Source organism: Tachysurus vachellii, chromosome 1, assembly GCF_030014155.1.
Source record: "Tachysurus vachellii isolate PV-2020 chromosome 1, HZAU_Pvac_v1, whole genome shotgun sequence".
In the NCBI taxonomy this organism is placed as follows: Eukaryota; Metazoa; Chordata; class Actinopteri; order Siluriformes; family Bagridae; genus Tachysurus; species Tachysurus vachellii.
The window spans coordinates 29,333,682-29,355,891 of record NC_083460.1 but is presented as its reverse complement, the minus strand read 5'-3'; the positions used below and the strand labels follow the sequence as shown (position 1 = coordinate 29,355,891).

The following is a 22,210-nucleotide window of genomic DNA, read 5'->3' as shown; positions in this document are numbered from 1 at the left end:
AATGTAACCGGCTCTTTTCCCAAAAGATCTGCCCCTGCCGGAGCATTCGGTAGAGACACACCTGTCTGAACAGGTACACAGGCACCTTCGGTGCAACAATAGATCTCTCCCAATGGCAGAAAATCCCAGTTGACTATCAGCTCTTAAACAAACAGTTTGCTTGCTGAGGTGTTAAGAAAGAAAGAGCTGAGTCTCAGAGGTCACGACACGTCGGCAAGGCATGCTCCTAATTTATCAGCCAAGTGCAGAAACGATGCTTCACAGATTACAGTGTCAAAGAGACTTTTAACGACAAACATATAATAATCCTAATCACCATAATCCCACTCATCCTCCATGCTAAGACCTGAGTAAGACTCCAGATAGATTTATACGAAACCTGCAGGTCAAGCAACTTTATACAGATTACTCAGACTCGAGGGTTTTTAAAATGTATTCAGTGTCCTCAATACTGACAGACTGGAGTGTTTAACTGAGCAGCGCAGTGTGCTGTGCAGCTGGAGTTTACTGTAACTAAATCGCATATGCAGCTGGGTTTCGTTCCCCATGGACGACGATCAGTATGCACGTTAGGTTAGATTTGAATAATGAAGGGAAGGATGACTACTCTCTCTGTAGCCTTTTTTTTCCCCCTCTTCTTCACCCATGAGCAAATTGTTTCAAGTAGCGCCTTTGCCAGCGTGAGACATGCCGAGATATAATTGCTGCATTGCGATGCGAAGGAGAAAGTTTGATATTTATAGATGTTTTGTTCTGCACTTGAGTAGGGATTGAAGTGGTTCCACACTGCTATTATTAGAAAGACTTGAGGTAATAATTGTGAAGAGAAAACGTTTGTGGAGTCTATATCTTTTTAATGAATGAAAGATTACTGAGAGAGAAAGAGAGAGAAGATCATGAAGTAAAGAAAGAAAAATGTGCAGACTTAAGCAGTCTTTGCATATTTGATGCTTGTGCGACTGTGAATTGATACGCAAAAGATGGAAAAACTGTTAACTATCAGCTCTGGTGCAGATTTAATGTCCAGGCTATAAGTCTAGTTCAACTTGAAAAAGAAAACGAAAAATAATCCTTGTTAACTTGAGCAAAACAAAAGTAGCTATGTGTAAACTTTCGGTACTTCACAATGATCTCACATCTCACTGCCTCACTGCTGTAACTATAGCACAGGCTAAACTCCCATCCTGAAGCCTGCTGCACTGCACACGTCTGATCTCTGTACAATTTTTCTAGGTAGCTACACTACAAATAATGACATCATGAAGACAAAATAATGTCAGTGAGAAGATTTTGCATATAGTAATATCTATCTAGCAGTCATTATAAGATTCTAACTATCACAAGATTATTATTGCACCGATTTCTACGCAGATTTGAATCATTTCAAGCATGAAATAATCTTGTTCTCTTATTTGCTTGCGTATTTCTAGAATAAAAAAAAAGACTTTTGTAAAAGACAATGTTTTTGTAAATATTAGTAGTAAGTCTAGAAATCGATTGAATCTTCTATCCAATTGTTTTTCTATACCATAGTATTATGTAATACTAAATACATTTGATCTAATGTCAAAGTTTATATCCAGCACTGACCGTACAGCTGCCCTTCTAACACAAAGTCAGTAGCCAGGCCCAAATAATCATTTATGTGAGATGTGATGCTGAACTCATAGCTGAAACACTCAAAGCATTTCTTCATCATTTTTTTCATCATTGTTTTGAATCCTCATCTTCAGTTCTTCTTGTCCTTATTTGATACGGATAACCGCGGTGGAAGTACTGCATGAATAAAATAAATGCTCAAACTAAATCAAACAAGAGTTTATTTTGATTGTTCGGTTCTCCTGGCTCGCAGCGGGCTCCAGAGCATGTGGGTGGCGTCTCTACAGCCGCTGATAGTTCACCTCAGCGTGACCAGCAGTAAACAGCTCTTCCTCTCTCACTCCCACAGGACACAAATCCAGCCGGGGAGATTTCTGTCTGAGACTCACACGTTCTGTCTGAGATTAAACTCAGCCCACACTCCAGTTTGAGCTTCCAGTTCCAGTTTGTTATAGGTGATTGTGAGCACAGGCCACAGGAATCCTTCACCCTGTTGTTGTTGTTGTTGTTGTTGTTGTTGTTTGTCGTTTTTTTGCTCTGACGAGTGGTAAAGATTACTTTTCTTAATAGAGTCCCGACAATAATCATTTTCGTTCTACAAGAGAAATATGGCCATTCATTTACTCTACAGTCAGTGCTGTTGAAGTAAGAAATTGTCTATTTTATGGTACATTTGTGCACAAGTGATTTTCAAACTATTTGACTCCAGCCTGCCGTGAGTTTTATAGGCATACTAATGAGTGTTTATTTATCACAGCCTCTGCAATTGGCTCATAAACTCTGGTAATCACCTAATTGAGATGAGAGCCATAGTTTCTGTTCAAGTGTTTTCACCTGATATAATGCTGCGTGCTGTTGGTTGCACCTCAAGCATCAGAAAGAGTAGTCGATTCAAAAACTATTGCTTCACCGTGTTCGGGTAAACGTCTAAATAAGATGGACGGGGAAAAAAACACTTTACTGTTAGATCAGTGGCAATGCCGTGTCATGTGATTTATGGGGTAGTTAAATCATTAACTGTTCTCCTAGAGCTAAAACGAGCTCTGAATGTATGATCAAACTTTTAGTTTGATATATTACCCCTCGCTAATTGATGTGCTGGAGTCGAGCCGCAATTTCACGGATGGCTGGGTTTCCGTAGTACATGGCAAGAATCAGTGTTTCATCTGACTATTATTATGATATGAGTCCAGTAGTGTCCATGAGTCCACAAATCGACATCTGGTTGGTGTCTAATCTTATATATGTATATTTAATTTGATTTTGAAGGTCCGTCAACTGTCAGTTTTACTGTTTCTGCCAAATAAGGCTCCTGTAATGGCCGAGGTAAGATTCAGTTCAGTTCAATTTTATTTGTATTGAGCTTTTAACAATGGATACTGTTGCAAAGGAATATTTAAAAAGATGAGTATAGATCACTTATCAGTCAGAATGTTTTTAATTGCATTTATTAACAATAATGGATATTAAATAAGTTTAAATTTGGTCTTTTGTGGGTTTGTGTAATTAATTTCTTTGTTAAAGGTCAACGAATTCCAAATGACACGTACTTGAGTTGGGTTATAAAAAAGCTTGATCAACCAGGCGTGACCAGTGCTCTAGTTAAGGCCAAGTAGTTGTACATTGGGGAGTCATTTACCGCACACACACACACACACACACACACACACACACACACACACACACAAACAAACAAGACCTCTGTTCAACCTAGCAAAAGAGTGTCTGATGTCTTTCTTCTATTCTTCATTTCTCCATAATTTAATCTTGGCAGATTTACGCCTATTAGCCAGCTCTCCCTTATCATACACAACTACCCACCAGGGAAAGCGAAGCCTATCACATGTGTTCTCTTTGACATAGCCAACTGCATGCGAATGGTCACAGGGCAGTGTAAGCTACTCAGAGGAGTGCAATTCGCCACCTTCCGCATACCTGTGCTCACAGATGTCTACGACAGGCAACGTGATGGCGTATCATCCATCTCAGCCAGTGGGCAGATTTGCTCCCTTGCTTCCTATCCGCGGACAGCTCTGGTGTCGTCCAGGTGATGAGATGATCACTATTCTGCTGCGCCACTCCGCATTGTGGTTTTACGTAATCATGCGATACAGTGTCACACAAAACCTAAAGCTTTGTTATGGACTATTTAGAGTATCGATACAGCATTGGCTGTAGACTCAGAGCAAACAATCTCTTGCAGGTATTGGACTGTTTTTGCTTCAAAGGATAAATAAGACATAGCCTAAAAGATTGGGAGACACTTAACAACATGAATGAGTGAGTGTATGAGTGGCACGTGTGCATCCTTTTCAGGAAACCCAGTGTTCTTGGCAAGTGAGACCCAAAGAGGGCACACACACACACACACACACACACACACACACACACACACACACACCAGGCTAGTCAACTGCAGATTTTTCACTCAAGGAAAACCAATGAGATAGTGTCTAAGATGTGCTTTGTGAAGTTTATGGTATATCAGGAAATGTACCGCCAAAGACATTATCATAAAGTAGGTTCATGGAAAGATGGACAGAGCTCTGAGGATCTGAGTAACTCTGTTACAGTCAGAGCAGAGCTAATTTGAGGGCAGTAAAAATGTACACAAATGCGCAAAACAAAACTAATTAGATGCAATGCATGGTAATATTGTGTATCATGCTTTTTGTGTAGTGTCTTTAAAATTGCTTGTTTATTGTAGTTCTAGGAGCACTATTAAACAGCTACAAACTAAGCTTCTTTAATTATTGCTGAAGGATTATACACATCCTGCTGTGATTTTTAAGTAGTTTTTCAGAGGATGAACTTTAATTTTTGACACCCCTATCCACCTCCTTCCCAAATGCCTGTAATTGTTTGAGCTGTGTTTTTTGACTCCCTTGTTTCCTGTTGCACTCTCCATTAGTGGCTGATTACCACCTGGGAGCAATGTTTCATTCGTGATGAAGATCAGTGTTTAACACGCTCACTCGTTGTAGTGTAGAACTACTAATCAGAGCGGGCGTCCTAGGCTTTGGCTTGGAGCTTGATAATCTACTCAGCAGTGCGCTGAAGGACCCCCGCGCCACTCCCGTAGATCCGTACGACTTCTTCGCAAATTAGTCCGGGCATTGATCTCGCAGCGCACCTCCTTCAGCCACACAGCCGTTAGCTACAGTTACTCAACACAGCCAGGAGCAGCTAACAGGCTACGCATTACTCATGTGAACAAGCAAGCTCTGCACATCTGAGTGTGGCTATTAAGCATAATATAGAATATACACTGGCTGTCACTTTTCATTTTTCACCACACTGTCTGTGTGCACGGACAGTGAGAGCTCTAGCAACACAGCTCCCACACTCATCCCTCTCCGTTTTTTGTACTGACAACACATGACAACATTCCCCTTTTCCCACAGATCATAGATTATTGCCTTTATATTCCCAATGAATCTCTTATACCCTGCGGTGATTCCCGACTTATTATAAGACGTTTAGGTGGTTTAAGGGGTAGAGAGTGAGGGCCTGTCATCATTTGCAGCTTATGAATATACCTGTTATAAGTCTTCTCTTTCTTCCCTTAATATTTCTTTCCTGTCCTCTTCCTTGACAGCTAATTGAAGGCTCCCTTTGGGCTTGCTGTTCGACAGACATATTAATTTCAGGTTTGCTGGTCTGTTGAGCTTAAGAAAAATGGTCCATGTTGTAGCAGAGGGCGAATTAATATCAGAGAATGCCTGGGTGCTGTGTGAATAGTGGTCGAGTGAACAATCGCTGCCATAGCTTACAGCAACCAGTGCTAGAAGAGGAGTGACAAAAATCTCATACCAGAGTGGGGTCTTGATATAATTACTACCTTTTTTCTGGAAGGTACCGGAATGCTTGGGAACTGACCGTATCCCTATTTCCACCACCAAGAGAGCCGCACTTACCGTACTCAGCTCACATGGTACCTAGATAATAATTTGGCTACCCTTTTAACATGGGTACCACATGAGCAAAGCTAAAAATAGTGCAAGCTATTGATTGATCAGTCACACAGGCATCCTGATTAATGTCGCTGGCTTGAATCGCACAAAAACCTTGAGCAGTAGGATAGTGTAGTGTCTGCGAATGTTTCTTATTCTTCATCGTTCATTCAAGTCAATTTAATGCCTATTTAAGAAGTCAAGCGTTTTAACCGTTTAAGCACATTTAAACAACAATTTAATTCGTATTCATTGTTCATATTCATTTGAATTTATATACTCACAGTAGCATTTCTTCAGTAACACTGAGCACCACATCTTTCCTGTGGTTCAAGCAGCAGCATGCTGGTGTATTTAATCCTTGTCTGATAAGGTGTGTACTCAAAATCTTCTGCATTTCTTCTTTTTTTTTTAAAACTAAAGATTAAAATCGTCATGCCCCTGTTTAGGTGCGTAGGCGGCCACCGAGTGAGCTTCCTTTTCTTTATTTTCACTTAGCACAGGAGAGACACGCGGCATGCATTTTGACACGAAATGAGATATGCTTGGTTTTCATTGCGAAATTGCTTCTTTGAATTTTGAGTATTTCACTACAGCTACAGCCTAACAAACCCAACACTACCTGATAAGCCTTCAGAAAAACTGTGAACGGTGATGAGTAGCACTGTGTGATGGGAAAACCACACACACACACACACACACCCACACACACACACATACACACACACACACACACACACACTGTGCATAGAACTACTGTAGATTATTATTATTATTATTATTATTATTATTATTATTATCAATAATTTATTTTTATTTATTTATTTGTTTATTTATTTATTTTTATTTATTTATTTATTTTTCCCAGAATACTAAACCTATTCATTGTAACAGGCAGGTGGCACAGTGATATTTATGAGGTACAAATAGCTTATGTATGAAACGTGCAGTGTTCCCCAATAGACTAATTTTATTAACACTTAGGACAATTTGAGTCTGATTGAAATCCCTTGTTAACAAGAATTAAAAAGATTGGTGTCAGGGGAAGAGTATCTATGCTCCAGATTCACAAACTGTCCATTAAAAAGAGAGACAGAGAGAGAGAGAGAGAGAGAGAGAGAGAGAGAGAGAGAGAGAGAGAGATTAATCTAGGAAGGCAAAAACATCATTCGAATATTTTTATGTGTTCATCTTCTGAATTTACAAACCTTGGGTCAATATTAATGTTTTTCACAAGCAGCAGGCCATCAGGAAATGTACAAATAAATGCTGCACAACTGAAAACCAACTTTTTTGCCGTTCCAAATTATAGAGCAGCTGCACAGCGCTGGAAGTTATTATGCAATTCTGAGGTGGTGTCTACAGAACAATACGGAGGTGAATATAAAACACCGTCATCTCTGCATCACTCACTCAGCATGTGAAATTAGCCGTGACGCACAAAAAAATTGGAGCTAGAAAGGTTGTTACTTCCCTTCCACCACAGCCTCGATTGCTAGGCGACCATCAGCAGCACTGCAAAGAAATCCACATGGATATACTGTATGCTCTCGAAATCTAATCATAAAGTCCTTATTTTTTACAGAATCAAAGAATCACAGACGTGACAAGGTGACATTGACTCCTATGTATTTTTCCTTTCTTTTCGACGTGTAGCAAAATTGTAATGAGCTCAATTGGAATTGTTACTCAGATACAAGTACATTTACAGCATTTGGCAGACACCCTTATCCAGATTGACTAGATTTTATCTTATTTTTGTACACCTGGGCAATTGAGGCTTAAGGGCCTTACTCAGGGGCCCAGCAGTGGCAGCTTGGTGGACCTGGGATTTAAACTCACAACCTTCCAGTTGGTAGTCCAAGACCTTAACCACTAGGCCACCATATTACCAAGTAGGCTTCATGCAGTAAATGGTGGCTGTAGAAATAAAAGTCTGTGCTTTTTCTTAACTGTAATCAAATGCGAATTTGCAATGTATATGTGTAAACACCATCGCATGCAGTATTTCCTCTATCGCCATTCTGCATTTAATGGGTGTGTAAGAGCTGTATATATGATTTACACCTTATCAGTCGTGCTGTTTTATGTTCTCTGCTTTCAAATACAGTAGTAGATCTTTGCAGTACCATTTTATAGAATTCAGTTAAACTCGTGGATGAAAGCGTTTAGATCGAATGGCTGAAACTTTGATTTAGGAAACTTTAAGATGTTCACGTTCACGTTTGTTGGCTATGAGAGTAAGGATGAAGGTTACAGTAAGTAAATGAAAAGGGTAATGTGTTTTTTTTTTACTCTGTGTTTATAATCCTTTCTGTTTTGTATGTCTAGTGCGGTAGGTTGCACCCAAATTGCCTGATATCAAGTTGAGTTATAGTGTGCCGAGCATTTTCACAGCGCTAAATAAACACCAGTAGGGATCAGAGGAGGTTATTCTGTTTTTCCAAGTTGCCTGAATTGGATTCAGCTAAGATTCCTTTCCAAAAAAATGTTGGCAGGTATTACAGTGGGCATGGATATCACTTACACCCATTAATGTGGGTGTAAGTATTACTGACAACTCAAAACAAGGGAACGAGCAATTTACTTACCCCAAGCAGAGGCTCTGAAGACATGTGTTTTCATTTTATGTCACACTTTATTTGGTCTAATACAAGGGGCTATCTAAGCCGATGGCTACATATGTTGATAGTTTTGTACTGTTTGCCTTAAATTAAACCTCACATTTACTACAAAATAGTAAACTTTGATGGTAACATATCTGCATTTGCAATGGCAGATATGTCGATGAATCCCGGGCAGTTAATATGGTGTCTACTGTTTAAATATCTGTGAGTTCTTCAGTGTGAATGAAAGCCACATGACCTTTCAGTCAAATGCTGACATGCCCTCCTTTCTTCTAGTCACTTTCTCATGTAGCACAACCAAGATAGGATTCAATTCAGAACCCCAGGGGTGGCACTCGGTGTACAATTAAACCGCACCCAGCCTCAAAAAAGGTTTTGACTGTAAAGATGCAGCGTGTTTTCTTTCCAAATACAAACATGGAAGTTTATTGACTGATCATTTATTTGTGAACGAGCATCAAGAGCATGTTTGTCAGTGGCACACATCGACAAAAATAACGTCACCATGTTGGTAACGGTAAGCAGAATAGACACTGGACTTTTAGAACAAAGTTATTTCACCACACACGTTCCATCTGTCTACTCCTTGTTACAGCCGTTGCTTTTTCAGCATGTATCGCGTGCACTCGGGGCTTAATGAACACTGTGAATACTGTAATCCAGCACTGTATTACTTCCCCCAGCATAAAAAAAAACCAGAGTCTAAACACATGTTGAGAGTCAGGAAGAAAAAAAATGGATTAGGAGTAATGAACATTTAAGCATGGCAGAGTGTCAGAAAAAAAGCTGATCAGGGGAAACATCAAGCTTTTCAGGGTGGAGTGTCTGGAGCAGTTTACTGCAGGCAGAATCGAACCAGGGCTCTCCACCCGGTCAGTTGAGACTAATTCACAGTAGGTCATGACCAATCTCACAGAGAAAGCTCTTCTGCACACACACTGGACCGGAATCTCTCACACACTCTCTGGGGCTATTATCAGCAGGCTACCAGACTAAGCTGTTTCCATCCAGCTGGAAGGAAGAGATATTGGTCAGTATTTATTTAGATTTAAACATGGTGTGATTTAACAGGTCTGTGTTTTTTATTGTACACTATTTATGCACTTCAGCCAGCTTAGATTATTTATTTATTTGTTTGTTTGTTTATTTATTTATTTTTAGGAAGTGTGCTTTATATAACTATGACATGTGGGCAGTGATTCATGAGCACGAATTGGCCGCAACAAAGCAGACTCTGACATTTATGAAAGCAGGGGTGGCATTATTGACGTTTTTTGCTTTCCTGAAAGGATGCAAACTTAACTGTAAGAAATCCTGAATTTATTTTGTGACAGAAACCTTTATTTTCCAGCCCAGTATTAAAGAAGAGTTGCAGTGAATGCATGAGTGCATTTCAAAACCAATGAGTGGTTTTTTTTTTTTTGTCTATCATGTGCTGTCTTCTATGTGGATGTGCAATATAAAAATGTTTCTTTGTTGAAAGCTAATTGCGCATGCATGAAATAGGACTCACGGACATTTTTGTTCCATCATTAATGCTTCTGCCATGTGCCTGGAATAAAATGTAGGTCATAAAAAAAGGTCTTACTATTGCTCTCTTTCTCAATTCGGAATCAAAGATTATCTGGCTGAGGAACTTGCATTACCTATTTACAAAAAAAAAAAGATGTACTAAATTTATCTTTCTTTCTTTCAGCCCCGCCTATCTCAGATGCCACCTCAGTTTCAGCGCCTCCCCGAATGACAACCACCACAATGACAACAACAACAGCACAGCACAGAGGCCTAACAACAACCATAAACACTACAGGGACCAGGGTCGGCAACAAGCCCCCTAAACCCCCAGTGGCTCCGTCACAAACTACAACGCCTCCGTCCCTGGAGTCATTCCCTTTGCCCAAGCGCTTCTGTGACAGTGTAGAGCGAAGGGACATCCTGTGGCCTCAGACACAGAGGGGCATGCTTGTGGAACGACCATGTCCCACAGGAACCAGAGGTAAGTGTGTTTGCTTCACCATATGCAATTCATTTACAAAAGCCATTAAGCAGAACACTTCTGAGGACAGAGGGCTTTTACTTTACCTTTGAGGGTATTGTATGTTTTAGAGAGAGGTTTTGTCATAAGTTTGTGAGCACATAAAAACCTGAAATAGCCCTGTGATACGCATATATAAATATTGTATGATATATTTTCAGGCACCGCCTCCTACCTGTGCGTCCTCTCCACTGGGGCCTGGCACCCAAAAGGCCCTGATCTAAGCAACTGCACCTCTCACTGGGTCAATCAAGTGGCTCAGAAGGTTTGTATTAGTCCAACTGCATGACACCAGACATACAAATATCCCTAATAGCTCAGAGAGTTTGCTGAGCTCACCGTCATGAATATAAAACAGTCCCCAGTGCTAAATTTTGAGTACACGCTTCTTACTATCATTGGCTGAGATTGAGAAACGTAGCCTGGAGCTACCCAATAGGGCGCCCCGCTGCTCAAACTGATAACGCATCTTCTGAATGTTGGCTCTTAAAGGGCTAATGTGCTCTGCAAGCTGAAGTTCGAATGGGCTGCCATTAGACACAATGGACTGCCCACACCTCACGCAGCAGCAAAATTAACTTTTTTTTTTTCCAAAGGAGAAAAAAACTCTGTCTAATGCGCACAGGATGTGTTATCAGTTTTTAATTACTAAGCGATGGCTCGTGGGTGCTGTTAGCGAAGCATATTTCCTCACAGCGTGAAGATGTCATAATTAGGGGCGAGAGGCCTGCAGACGCAGAATGATATTTCTCAGCTCCTGCTGCGCGGCTAATTTGCACAATCTTTCAGATCCGGAGTGGGGAGAATGCGGCCAACCTGGCCAACGAGCTAGCTAAGCACACCAAAGGGCCCATCTTCCCCGGCGACATCAGCTCTACCATGAGGCTCATGGAGCAGCTGGTGGACATCCTGGATGCCCAGCTGCAGGAGCTGAAGCCAAAAGAAAAGGACTCTACCGGACGGAGCTTCAACAAGGTATAAGAGAATTTATCTTTGTCTCATAACTTTTATTTCTATTTGAGATTTCGGCCCATGGAGCTGATTCAGCAACTTCATGACATTACCCTCTGTTGTCGCACTTAGTGCTGGAAATAATGCTAGAGGAAAAAAAACACTACAGTATATCATTTTTACTTAAAGGTCATAGAAATGATCAGAGGAATTCCTTTCTGTACTTTTTTCGATGCCGGGGCTAATCAAAAGCGGTGAAGACTGCATTAGTGAGGGGTTTAAGTCAAAATAAATTCCTATTCACTGCACGATTTTTTGTTTGTTGTTGCTTTACAGCCTGTTTTTATAAGCTATTGTGGAGAGATAATTAATATAATGTTATTTCAGCTATTACCAGTGATAACTGTGACTTCAGAGGGTTAAATCCTCATTAAGCATTAGAAATTTGGCATACTACTGGCGTAATAGTCTGTAGTATATTGATTCAGATTTTTTGGCCAGACACCACCTTTCAAATTTGGCCTTAATGCACATAAGAGAATGAGCAATCGAAACAGCTCATTATTGTTGCTGAAGTCCATGTGGAACAGTTATGTGAGTCTGAGGGCCAGTGTTTTCTAATGCATTTCTTTCTTTCTTTCATCTGTCTTTTTGTCTTCTTTCTAATAATAAAAAGCTTCAAAAGCGAGAACGGACATGCAGGGCATATATGAAGGTATACTTGTGCCAACGGTACTATTTTTCTTTTCTCTACACGTCCCTCCTCCCACTCCTCCTTCTTTCCCTGCCACTGCTCAGCGGCATGTTTCACTGCCATGCAGCCTCTCATTCTCTCCATCATTTGATGAATTTTTGATCGACCAGTGCCCTCCAAACTCATGCCAGCTATACTGTGGCTTGGAACCATTAGCGCTTACTAATCAGTGCAGTTTGTATCCTGCTATGGTACATGATGGTATGTCTCAGCCTTTGATTTGCGACTTGGCTGTTCATTGTTTCTTTGCTAGATCAAGAATACAAAAGATTTTTCAATTTTAAAAAAAAAAAAAAAAATCCCTTGATTCACTTAGGGTCCAGTGATAGTTAGTGAGGAAATGAAGTGAGCACATAGGCTAAATCAGCAGATTATTTCGGTCGGGTGAACTTTTTTTATTTATTTTATTTATTTTGCAAAGTCAGCTATTTGCATAACTCTTTTTACAGCAGCATGTTGGAAGGGAATTAAGGCATGATAACAGTGCAGTATTTAACTGGACAGTGACACAGTTGTTGGTTTTCTATTCCAGCACATACTGTATTGCCATGCAATGGAAACATTGGCTGTGATTTAAGCAATGTAACCAGGCTTAAAGTTTCATTCCTTTTACTGCCATCTGAATTTTAAATTCAAATAAAGATATTCCATATTTCAAACCACAGCCTTCAGATGTGCAACAGGATTATCTCTCTGCCAGCGTAGCATGACACAAATTCTCCATTCACTGCATTTAATTAAATGTTAATTAATGAAATACTTCAGTTTATTAAGTATTGTTAAGGCTATTCAATCTGTTGTACAGAGTGGAAAGTAAAAAAAAAAGATGGAGGAGGGTTTGGCTGGAGGAAAAGGGCAGTAATGGACGATTTTGTACTATGGTGCCACAAAGTAAATTAACTGAATACATCTATATGAAAAAAGGAACATCATTAACGGCTGACGTAGCATAATAAAACATAGCTAATCCCACAAAGGCCAGGCCCCTTGAACGTTTGCTAAAATGTCTTATTGACAGATGTGGTGAATTTTGGCCTGGATTGAGTGAAGAACACCACACTGCAATGTTTACCAGCTGAACAGTGAAACTTGGTGGCTGCTGTTGAGTGACTTGACCTGAACCTCATTGAGCATTACAGGCTTGACAGGGCTTTTGAGCAAGCGTTAAACAAGACCATTTTATTTAAGATTGCCACTTTATCCAGTGACTTATAATACTATGAATTGGGCCAACTATGAATAAAACGAAGTGCAATTCCTATTTGGTTCATTCACTGTAGGTGTGTTGTGCGTGCTTTGGCATTCACAATCACATAAAGAGATGATGGATGCTTTTGAACAAACACAAAAATGACCTCATTGTGCAGTTAATGCAAATTGGATGGCTGTGCAATCTTGCGGTAAGCAGCCCTTTATACTTTGTCCCAAATATGCTTTATTGGGTTGAGACGTGGAGGTTAAACAGACCACTGAAGCCATGAAAGAAAAAGCTGTTATGCTCCTGCAACCATTCAGTGACAATACATGCCTTGAGATATGGTGTATTATGATGCTTTATGTGCAATGTGGATAAACTGTAACCATGTAGAGGGATAAATGTGTGCCAGGAAAACATTTCCCACCCCATAGGCGCTGGCTCTCTTTTGGAGGAAATGAGAGTTTCAGAGCGAGAGCTGCACAATTCCAGGACAAGTTACTGTGCTGCTTTTTTTTTCCAACACACAACAGGGAACATTACCATTATGTAAAATAACAGGAGTAAAACAAATTACATAACGATTGCCATTTTAGCATATAACAAAGGTAGAAAAAAGCAAACGTGCATGAGGTTGAGCTTTTCAAGCCTGCTAACATTTACATTTAATGTAGCTGTTTTAAAAAGCTTTTTAAGTGCTATAGCAGCACTCACACAGTCACAAGGTTCAGTTTCACACCTCAAGTTTATTTTTTGCCATTGTCACAGACGGCATTTGACTAGAAGCATGTCTGACATTCAGCATAGCATGCTCCTGGCCTGCAGATGAGTTTCAACTCATCATGGTGCTAGAAATAAAAAAAAAAAAAAAGGTTCCTGGTGGACCTTGCCGTGATTTCTCAGCACATTTCTTAACAAATTCCAATCTTTCCATCGCAAAAGAAAAGAAGATGCACAAGAAATGTTTCTCGGCCAAGGCGACTTTCCCATGTTTCCCATCCCCTATGTTGTGGCCCATTTGAGACAGCGTCCCATAAGAGCTTCTGAGATGGCATTTAGCGCAGCAGCCTTCAGCTCGGATGTGATTAGCCTAGTTGTGGCCCAGCTGCTTTCTTACACGATTATTGCCATCCTATTTTGACCTCCCTGACAAGCTCATGCACAGCGCTTGCTGAACTATTCTTTTTGTTCCGTTGTTAATAATGGTTTTGTGTGAAAAGCTCAGGACAGCTGTTTGGGAGATACTAGACTAAATATCACACCACATTAAAAATCAATGAGGTCACTTCAGATGCATAAGTGAATAATAATTGATGCTAGACATGTGCACCAGACTGATTTATACCCTATGCTGTAACTTTGTTTATATACATACTTATACATTTGTTGGGGAGAAATAAATAGGCAAATGAGTATAAATGTAATATCCTGCAACAGGATCGCATATGTGGGGGGCACGGTGGCTTAGTGGTTAGCACGTTTGCCTCACACCTCCATGGTTGGGGGTTCGATTCCCGCCTCCGCCTTGTGTGTGTGGAGTTTGCATGTTCTCCCCGTGCCTTGGGGGTTTCCTCCGGGTACTCCGGTTTCCTCCCCCGGTCCAAAGACATGCATGGTAGGTTGATTGGCATCTCTGGAGAATTGTCCGTAGTGTGTGATTGCGTGAGTGAATGAGAGTGTGTGTGTGTGCGATGGGTTGGCACTCTGTCCAGGGTGTATCCTGCCTTGATGCCCAATGACGCCTGAGATAGGCACAGGCTCCCCGTGACCCGAGGTAGTTCGGATAAGCGGTAGAAAATGAGTGAGTGAGTGAGGATCGCATATGCTGTATAGAATTTATTTAAAAAAAAAATTAATTTGTGTTTTAGAGCAGTTTGTGTTACTTGCTCATTTCCATGATGCATGGTGTAAATCAGAATCATAATCACTTTGTCAATTTACCATTTCCTAAAGAATCAAGCAGAATTGATGGGACTACAGATGCTACGAAGGCTTTTAAAGGGAAGAGTCACAGGAAACTGGAAACCCTGATACTCAGAGTAACAAGCTGTTGATAGTCAGACACCAGTGTCAACAACAGCTAGCAGCGGTAGCCTGCAGGTATGAGTAAGAAAGATAGATGAAGAGCAGGAGTTTGGAGCCACACAGAAAATTGCAACATCACAAGTAGATGGCAGGAGACAGGCCTGCATTGTGAAGTATTTTGGATAAACAGACGAGTTCTTTTGCACTGTGATATTGTGCACTTATAATGTTGTTTTGTAAAAGCCAGGATTTTTGCATATATTTGCATATTATTAGCACATAGGAGAGCTGGAAGTGCATAAGTCTGCTTGGGGTTTTTTTGGAATAATTAATGATGGATTGTGCAGTCGACATCTCCTGACCCCCCACAGTTTGTGTCAGTACCCCCTGCTAGAACCATCTTATCACTGCAAGCCTTAAGCATATTAAAACTACATGCCCTAGGACTATGTCACAGCACTGAACACTAGCATCCTATGTTAGGCAATGAACTAGTTAGGTTCTGATATCTGATGATCTATTAAATCATTGCCTCCCAAACTGAGATTGTCAATTGGCTGCTGTGTCCACGACGATGGGAAGCAGGGCACATCTTATTTTTGAAGCGAAGCTCTTTTTTTTTTTTTCTTAAGATACACAGTTTAACTTTTAGTGAAACAAGACAGTGTGAATATTGCCCTCTGATTTGGCAAGTTACTGACATCTTAACTGTGGATGATGTGACTACTAGCTGGTCATTTCATAGTAGATTAAACTGTGATTGATTGTCAGATTGTTTAGTAGCTATGGTGATGCCACTGTAGGGCCCATCTGTGTTGGGTAGATGTGCTACGATATATTTACATTTACATTTGTTCATTTAGCAGATGCTTTCATTCAAACCGACAGCTAGAGTGTGTCTAAAAGAGGCATTGAGCGGTCAAGCATGTATTTGGATTGATTGTGATGTGCTGCTTGTTCAGAAAGCTGTTTTTTGTCAATACATGTCTGAGTTATTTGTTAAACTACAGTGTTTATCACTATGCGGGAAGCTTTGTGCTCTCACTGCTGGAATGCTATGGCTGGTACCTGTCTGCACAGTGGTGGCCAGGAAGCTTTGTGCTACATGCTACATTACTGCTACATTTGGTGTTTTGGTGTATTGGATGTAAAAACCTTCAAAATGTACCCTGGCATTCGGCACTTTCTACATAGTGTCATAATTTAAATTCAATTATGATGAAATTTCTGTGCTGAAATACAGGGCCAAAACGCTAAGAACTGTATTACTGTCCAGTTTCTTACAAACATTATTTTTATTTATTTTTTCTCTGTCTTTTCTTTAATGATTGTGCTTATGGTGGATGGAATGTGCTTTTAGGCAGATCAATTAAAAAATTGATTAAGAAATCATGGTGGTCATGGTGTTAAAGCATGTATGTTTGTTTTAGTTGCCATAGGCTATCTAGCACTAGCACTAGTATAAAGCAAAAAAGTTTGGCCTTTGACCTCATTTGTCATAAGTGCTAACCTGATCGTTCCTTTTTTGGTTGTAGGCTATTGTGGATACCGTGGACAACCTGCTTCGGCCAGAAGCACTGAAGTCTTGGAGAGGCATGAATATCACAGAGCAGACTCATGCTGCCACCATGTTACTGGACACTCTCGAGGAAGGAGCTTTTGTCCTTGCAGACAATCTAATGGAACCAGCAATTGTGAAAGTGCCAGCTAGCAATATAAGTGAGTACTGCCAATAAATGTGGCTAATCTAAAATTTGGCTTACCTGCCACAATGGGATTTTGAGTCTTGACATTTAAGAGTGCATTTGCTTTATGTGTCAACTTGTGTCTGTTTCACTGAATAATTAAGCGGCGCTAAAAATCCATGTTTTATTTAATTAAATGCAAGTTGGTCATTTGGGATGTGACCTTAGAACTACAGACACCGAAGCAGACTGTTGTGTTCAAGCTACTGAGGCCACTGTACAAAAAAAAGAACGACCAGGAGTTTTGACAGTGCAGGACTTCACAACTACATTTGGTTAAAATCTCTTCCATTAAAGATATAAAGAATTGATTTAGCAAGCAGTACATCAGCAAAAAAGAATTTGTCCATCACCGAAAACAAATTTAACATTTTCAAAAACGATGTAGCCTGCCGGTTGTTGACGTCTCATCTGCACAATAACTTTTCCAGCTTTTCAAGGGCATGAAACGCTCCTGATATCACAAAGTCAGTAATTACTATCAGATTTGATGAATGGAAATAGGTGGTTACAATCAGAGGGTAATTGCTTGTACCCAACATTTTGTGCTTTGAGAGTGAATTTCACAACAAAAGGCATCTAAAAAGAGATGATAATTTTGATATTTGATTTTATTATATGCGACAAAGTTCTCAAACCATTTTTATTAATAAAAAAGTGTGTGATTGGCCAAATATTTGTCCTTACATTATGTTAGAAATGTAATCCATTTTGCTGGTTGTTTTTTGTTCTTTTTGTATGGGCCCCATTTTAAATGTAGGAATAGTGAGATAAAAATAAATGCCTCCATACAAACTGCTTTTCTTTTCCCTTTCTTTATCTAGTCCTGGATGTTTATGTGTTGAGCACAGATGGCCAGGTGCAGGACTTCAAATTTCCCCAAAGCAGCAAGGGTGGTGTATCTATCCAGCTGACAGCCAATACGGTCAAACTGAACAGTCGGAATGGTAAAAACAAACACACACATACACTACACACACTACACCCCACACACACAGCAGTGTTAATTGCCGCTGCATGTTTTTTTGCCTGTAACCATGGAGAAGGTGAAAACTGTCAGTCAGGTTTTTATTTATTTAGCTTTTTTTTTTTTTTTTTTTTTACCTTCACCAGTCTACATAAATGCACCTGCACATCTGATTCAGGTAACTTGTTTCAGGTGCCTTTATTCGAAAGATCTGCCTACTGCAAAAACATGACATTTGAACATTGCCTATTTTGGGCTGGTCTGAAAATAGATGTGTAATAACTGTGCATGCTGAAAACTCATCACTGAAATATTAAGTGAGTTTTCTGGAGAAACAAACAATCTGGTCGAAGGAGCCTGGGCAAAAGAAATTATCGTTAGATAAAGCGTGTGTATGTTTTTGTCTCTGTGCGTGTGCGTCTGTGGGTTTGTGTGCGTTTGTGTGTGTGCGTGTGTGTGTGTGTGTGTGTGTGTGTGCAACATTACAGTTAGGTGAAACTCACTTGGAAGCCAGTCTTAACAGAACTGAGTGGGATTTATACAGTGAATGACCAAATTAAATGTCTCTATTGATAATTCTTATATGACATATGGATGTTTGAAAAGACACAAGGTCTTTATTAGAGGTCTTGGTCTTTATTTATTTTTTTTCTGATGGCAGTTGAATGCATTGGTTCTGTGGTGGGTGCGCAGGGCAATATGTTTCTTTTCCTTCAGGAGCACAGCACACCAACTTATTGATTTCAGACTTATAACACAGCACTGACGCCATCCCTTAGGCGAGACTGTCTAAAGACTTTTAGTCGTATTAATAACGCTGGAACGGTGGGCATGACTCGGCATATCTAGGGAGCTCCTGGATATCAGCAGTTTTAGCTCAGATATTGCATCTCTGTCTGAAGCTGTTCATCTCACCACTTCTCTTGTACACACTTTTCTTTTAAAAAAAAAATTCCTGAACTTTAGCTTTCTGTCTCTTACTGCTGGCTTCTTCTCACTTCGTTTATAGTTATACAGAGCAGCAAGTGGAATTCAGTGTAATCACAGTCTGTCTCCATATACATTAATGCATACCTGTTGTGGGCTACAGAAACCTAATCTTCTTAAATCACTGTCTGACCTCTTGTCTCTTGTTGTTTTCATTACCTTTTACGTACAGGTGTTGCCAAGTTGGTGTTTGCTCTGTACAAAAACCTGGGCCAGTTTCTGAGCACAGAGAATGCAACAATCAAACTCGGCAGTGAGGCGAATGGGCACAACCTCAGCGTGGCCGTAAACTCAGATGTCATCTCTGCCTCAATCAACAAGGAATCCAGTCGAGTCTATATAACCGAGCCAGTGATTTTTACCCTGGAACACATTGATGTGAGTCCCACAGCTAAACAAACACACAAGTCTTGAGTGCAGTGGGAAGGCAGACAGAAAAGCTGAGGAGATTGTAAGCTTTTCCTTGTTTTTAAATACCCAGTGGGGTCAGAGTGGAGTTTGTTAAAACCATTGAACATGAAATTAACTAAGAATGAACTGTTGATTATTAGGGGGTCTTGACGAAATTCCTAATGAATACTAATTTGTTTGTCGACATTAGGACGTAAATGATACAATTTCCCCCTTTTTTTTTTCGATTGGAAAATTAACTCCCAGATTAGCCAGACAATGTGGGATGAAATTACCAGAAGACCAATTATCATTTGTCTTTTAAAGTGGTCAGAAGTGCTCCCAGAGGAAGCCTCTGCTGCTTGATTTTTCCTCTCTATCAAAGTAATTGTGTGATTTTCACAGACATGCCTTAAAACCATTATGCTCTCTATTAGAAGCTCATATAATCAATGGTCCCATGCTCAATTTCGCACTTGTTTTGCAATGGCGCTGCACACCGAGTGGTTTACTTTTTTAAGCTTTTTGATGATTTTTAAAGAGTTGAATTAATGCTTTACAATTTAGGTGTACAACACCACAAATAATTTGTCTTCTGTTTTGTCAGATGCAACACTATTTCAACTCAAACTGCTCCTTTTGGAATTACTCAGAAAGGAGCATGATGGGATACTGGTCCACACAAGGCTGCAAGCTGGTTAAGTCTAACAAAACCCACACGACCTGCTCATGCAGCCATTTGACAAATTTCGCCGTCCTTATGGCTCATCAGGAAATACTGGTAAGATCAGATCGGAAGGACTCACTGGTCCAGTAACCCTCACCCTCTTATGTGTTGAATGTATACAATACAGGCTGTGTTTGTAGCTCTTAGGAAGCTAGAACAGATGGTTGTGACACACATGATCTATCATTGCCTTGGCAAAACATTTTATTCATCTCTTCTCCCTATATGTCCTCTCCCTCCATCCTGTCGTTCTCCAGGGCCCAGGCAGAGAGCACAAGCTGCTGCTGACGGTCATCACTCGTGTGGGCATTGTGGTCTCACTCGTCTGCTTGGCCATGTGCATCTTCACATTCTGCTTCTTCCGTGGCCTGCAGAGTGACAGGAACACCATCCACAAGAACCTTTGCATTAACCTCTTCATTGCTGAACTCCTCTTTCTAATTGGTCACAGTGTGACAGAACTCAGGGTAAGCTCTGTGGGCGAACCATTAATTCTGTTATTCGGTTATTTCTGTCGTATGACATGTCACACCAAGTTGTCGCTTCCTCCAAACGAAAATTTCAACAATTTAATTTTTCAGCTGTAGATGTAGATGAAGCAGCCAGACATGTTTCGTTTGTACTTTAAGTCATTCGTTTATTTAGTTTCTGTTAAACACAACTGTATGAGTTTTTCGGGAATCGGTTTCTCAATAAGAAGTAATAGCAGAAGTATCTGAATAACTGCATTATTCAGACCATTTATTGTTTTTATATATTCTTCATAGCTTCATGTCTGATGGTGTAAAGATCCATTTTGGGACTGTTAATCTATACTCCTTTAAATATTGTTACATGAACACAAGCACTACATAATTCATTTTGCCATCAGCCCTTTTTTATGTTAAGGCAGAATATATTTTTGAATCTGTTTAATAGTAGAGACCATATTTATCATGCTATGCTCTTTGTGTGTCTCGCAGATTGGTTGTGCGATCGTTGCTGGTGTCCTGCATTATTTCTTCTTATCCTCTTTTGCTTGGATGTGTTTGGAGGGAGTTCACCTCTATCTCATGCTCGTAGACATCTTTGAAAGTGAATATTCACGAAAGAAATATTACTACATTTCGGGATACCTGTTTCCCGCCATCGTTGTAGGAGTGTCTGCGGCTGTGGATTACGGGAGCTATGGAACAGAAAAGGCGTAAGTTAATGCAAAGGTTTGCTTATTTCCAGTGTTTGCAGAAGTCTGCTGAGGACTGGTAACTTCACAACTTTCTGCAACATTGCAGCATTGATGAGCCAAACACACACACACACACACACAGACACACACACAAACAGAGTAAATCTTTAAGAGGACATCTGAAGTGACTGTGGTTTTTATCGGCTCAAAAAGCCTCTAGCGAGCGCTTGTTTGTAAAACACTCTCTAACAAAGACAAGTGCTGCATGAGAAGGCTTTTACACAGATTAATGATAGTGTTTTAGCTCAGGCTAGAGGTACTAAGGGCTCCTCTTTGTGTGTGTGTGTGTGTGTGTGTGTGTGTGTGTGTGTGTGTGTGTGTGTGTGTGTTAACGTGTGCCTGATACAGGTCACACTGCCTTGTCTAGGCTTTTTCTTAATCATAGCTAAAGACAGAAATGTATTTCATACAGAGTTCTACAGAGAAATATATAGTAAATAATGGCTTATCATTTTAACTTTTGTGTGTGTGTGTTGCCATGTTTCTATATATTTGTCAAAGAATTTTTAGTTGTTTTTTGTCACGCAAGACAATCAAACCAGCATGTGTGAATCATCTCAGAAGTTACATAACTAGGTTATTGTTGCTTTTTTTTTTTGTCTTTTCACTTAATTTTTATATTTTGTCGGTTTTTAAACGTTGTGCTTTTTTAATAACATTTATACGTTTTTCCATGGAGGGTAGAAAAAGTTTTGAAACGGTTTATCTTGGTTTTATTTTTGGTTTTTATTACATCAAAGAAACCAAACATTTTAACAGGGGTGTGTGGACTTTTTATTGTAGCTGTCATTGTGGGCACATGGGCACATTTGGCTGGTCCCAAAAAAGGAAAGCTGCTTTATTCAGCTGCAATAATACTGATGTCAGTGGAAGTCCTCACAACTTATGATCGCAAGTCAAATGTGTGTGTGTGTGTGTGTGTGTGTGTGTGTGTGTAATGTCTTCTGTGGTTTCTATTAGCATAGTGTAAGTTTGCACTAATTTAGGTAATCAATATTTCCTGCCGGAGGTCACAGACAAGAGCACCTAG

The 22,210-nt window shown here is 40.1% G+C and overlaps 1 protein-coding gene across 11 annotated transcripts in view; it reads left to right on the top strand.

Annotated features, from left to right (window-relative positions):
- The window catches only part of adgrl2a (adhesion G protein-coupled receptor L2a), a 90,977-nt gene that overhangs the window by 55,417 nt on the left and 13,350 nt on the right, over positions 1–22,210 (top strand). For 9 of the 11 annotated variants that reach the window (XM_060881770.1, XM_060881752.1, XM_060881804.1 and 6 more), the window contains exons 6-15: positions 9,876–10,175; positions 10,376–10,479; positions 11,004–11,189; positions 11,842–11,880; positions 16,675–16,858; positions 17,709–17,831; positions 19,011–19,216; positions 19,836–20,009; positions 20,213–20,422; positions 20,918–21,138. In XM_060881770.1, the coding sequence (XP_060737753.1) occupies positions 9,876–10,175; positions 10,376–10,479; positions 11,004–11,189; positions 11,842–11,880; positions 16,675–16,858; positions 17,709–17,831; positions 19,011–19,216; positions 19,836–20,009; positions 20,213–20,422; positions 20,918–21,138 (1,747 nt within the window). The remainder of the gene's footprint in view (positions 1–9,875; positions 10,176–10,375; positions 10,480–11,003; positions 11,190–11,841; positions 11,881–16,674; positions 16,859–17,708; positions 17,832–19,010; positions 19,217–19,835; positions 20,010–20,212; positions 20,423–20,917; positions 21,139–22,210) is intronic. The other 2 variants (XM_060881777.1, XM_060881761.1) reach the window with 1 other exon arrangement.